We start from the raw sequence: 669 nt of genomic DNA, 5'->3' as shown, positions 1-669 counted from the left end.
TTACTCAAGTACTTGATTTGTGTACTTCGTCCACCACTGCTTAATTTACATTCATTCATGTGTCCTGCTGTGTGTGTTGTGATGTGAAGTCTAGACTCGTCTGCTCGCTTGCGTTTTGAAGAGCAGCATCAATCTGCGTCTTCAGCTCAGAATCTGCAAACGCATCACCGATTGTGAAATGTTCCTGCAACACAAGAGGACAAAATATTTAGAAAATAAAACTAACACAACAGAAATGTTTAAAGCATTGTTAGTTAGATGGACCTAAAAGAGACCTTTTTCTTTGAGGGAGGCCCTGCTACAGGAGGACTGAAGGTCATGTCTTTAACACTGTAGTCTTCAAACAGCTGCACTGGAGTCCTGCAGAAATACAACGAAATATTGCAATATCTTAAAAAATCAAAATGAGCCAATAAAAGAGGCTGTTGTGTCTGTACTTTCTGCTGAGCAGCAAACTTCCTCACCATGGGGTGACAGTGTCTCTGAAAGAACCACCACAGATCACAACCTCTTACTTTAGTTTTGTTAATATTTTGAATTTGATTTCATTTTTCTATTTTGTTTTCACTTTCAGTTAAAGCTTTAGAATTTTTTTTTAAGTAAATATCTATACAGTTTTTTTGTTTTTATTTATTAGTTTTAGTTATTTTAAGTAAAAATTTTAAATAC

The 669-nt window shown here is 35.1% G+C and overlaps 1 protein-coding gene across 1 annotated transcript; it reads right to left on the bottom strand.

Annotated features, from left to right (window-relative positions):
- Positions 1–30: 30 nt before the first annotated feature.
- LOC107735189 (nucleolar complex protein 3 homolog) lies at positions 31–534 on the bottom strand. The gene is made up of 2 exons (XM_016546958.1): positions 276–534; positions 31–184 (listed from the first exon to the last, which is right to left on the bottom strand). Exons 1-2 carry the CDS (start codon positions 465–467, stop codon positions 56–58), a joined length of 321 nt encoding a protein of 106 aa, XP_016402444.1. The 5' UTR covers positions 468–534; the 3' UTR covers positions 31–55.
- Between the last annotated feature and the right edge of the window lie 135 nt (positions 535–669).

Source organism: Sinocyclocheilus rhinocerous, unplaced genomic scaffold (genome assembly GCF_001515625.1).
Source record: "Sinocyclocheilus rhinocerous isolate Xijiao unplaced genomic scaffold, SAMN03320098_v1.1 C35859244, whole genome shotgun sequence".
NCBI classification, from domain to species: Eukaryota; Metazoa; Chordata; class Actinopteri; order Cypriniformes; family Cyprinidae; genus Sinocyclocheilus; species Sinocyclocheilus rhinocerous.
Note: the sequence above shows the minus strand (reverse complement) of the source record. Positions and strands in the feature narration are given on the sequence as shown.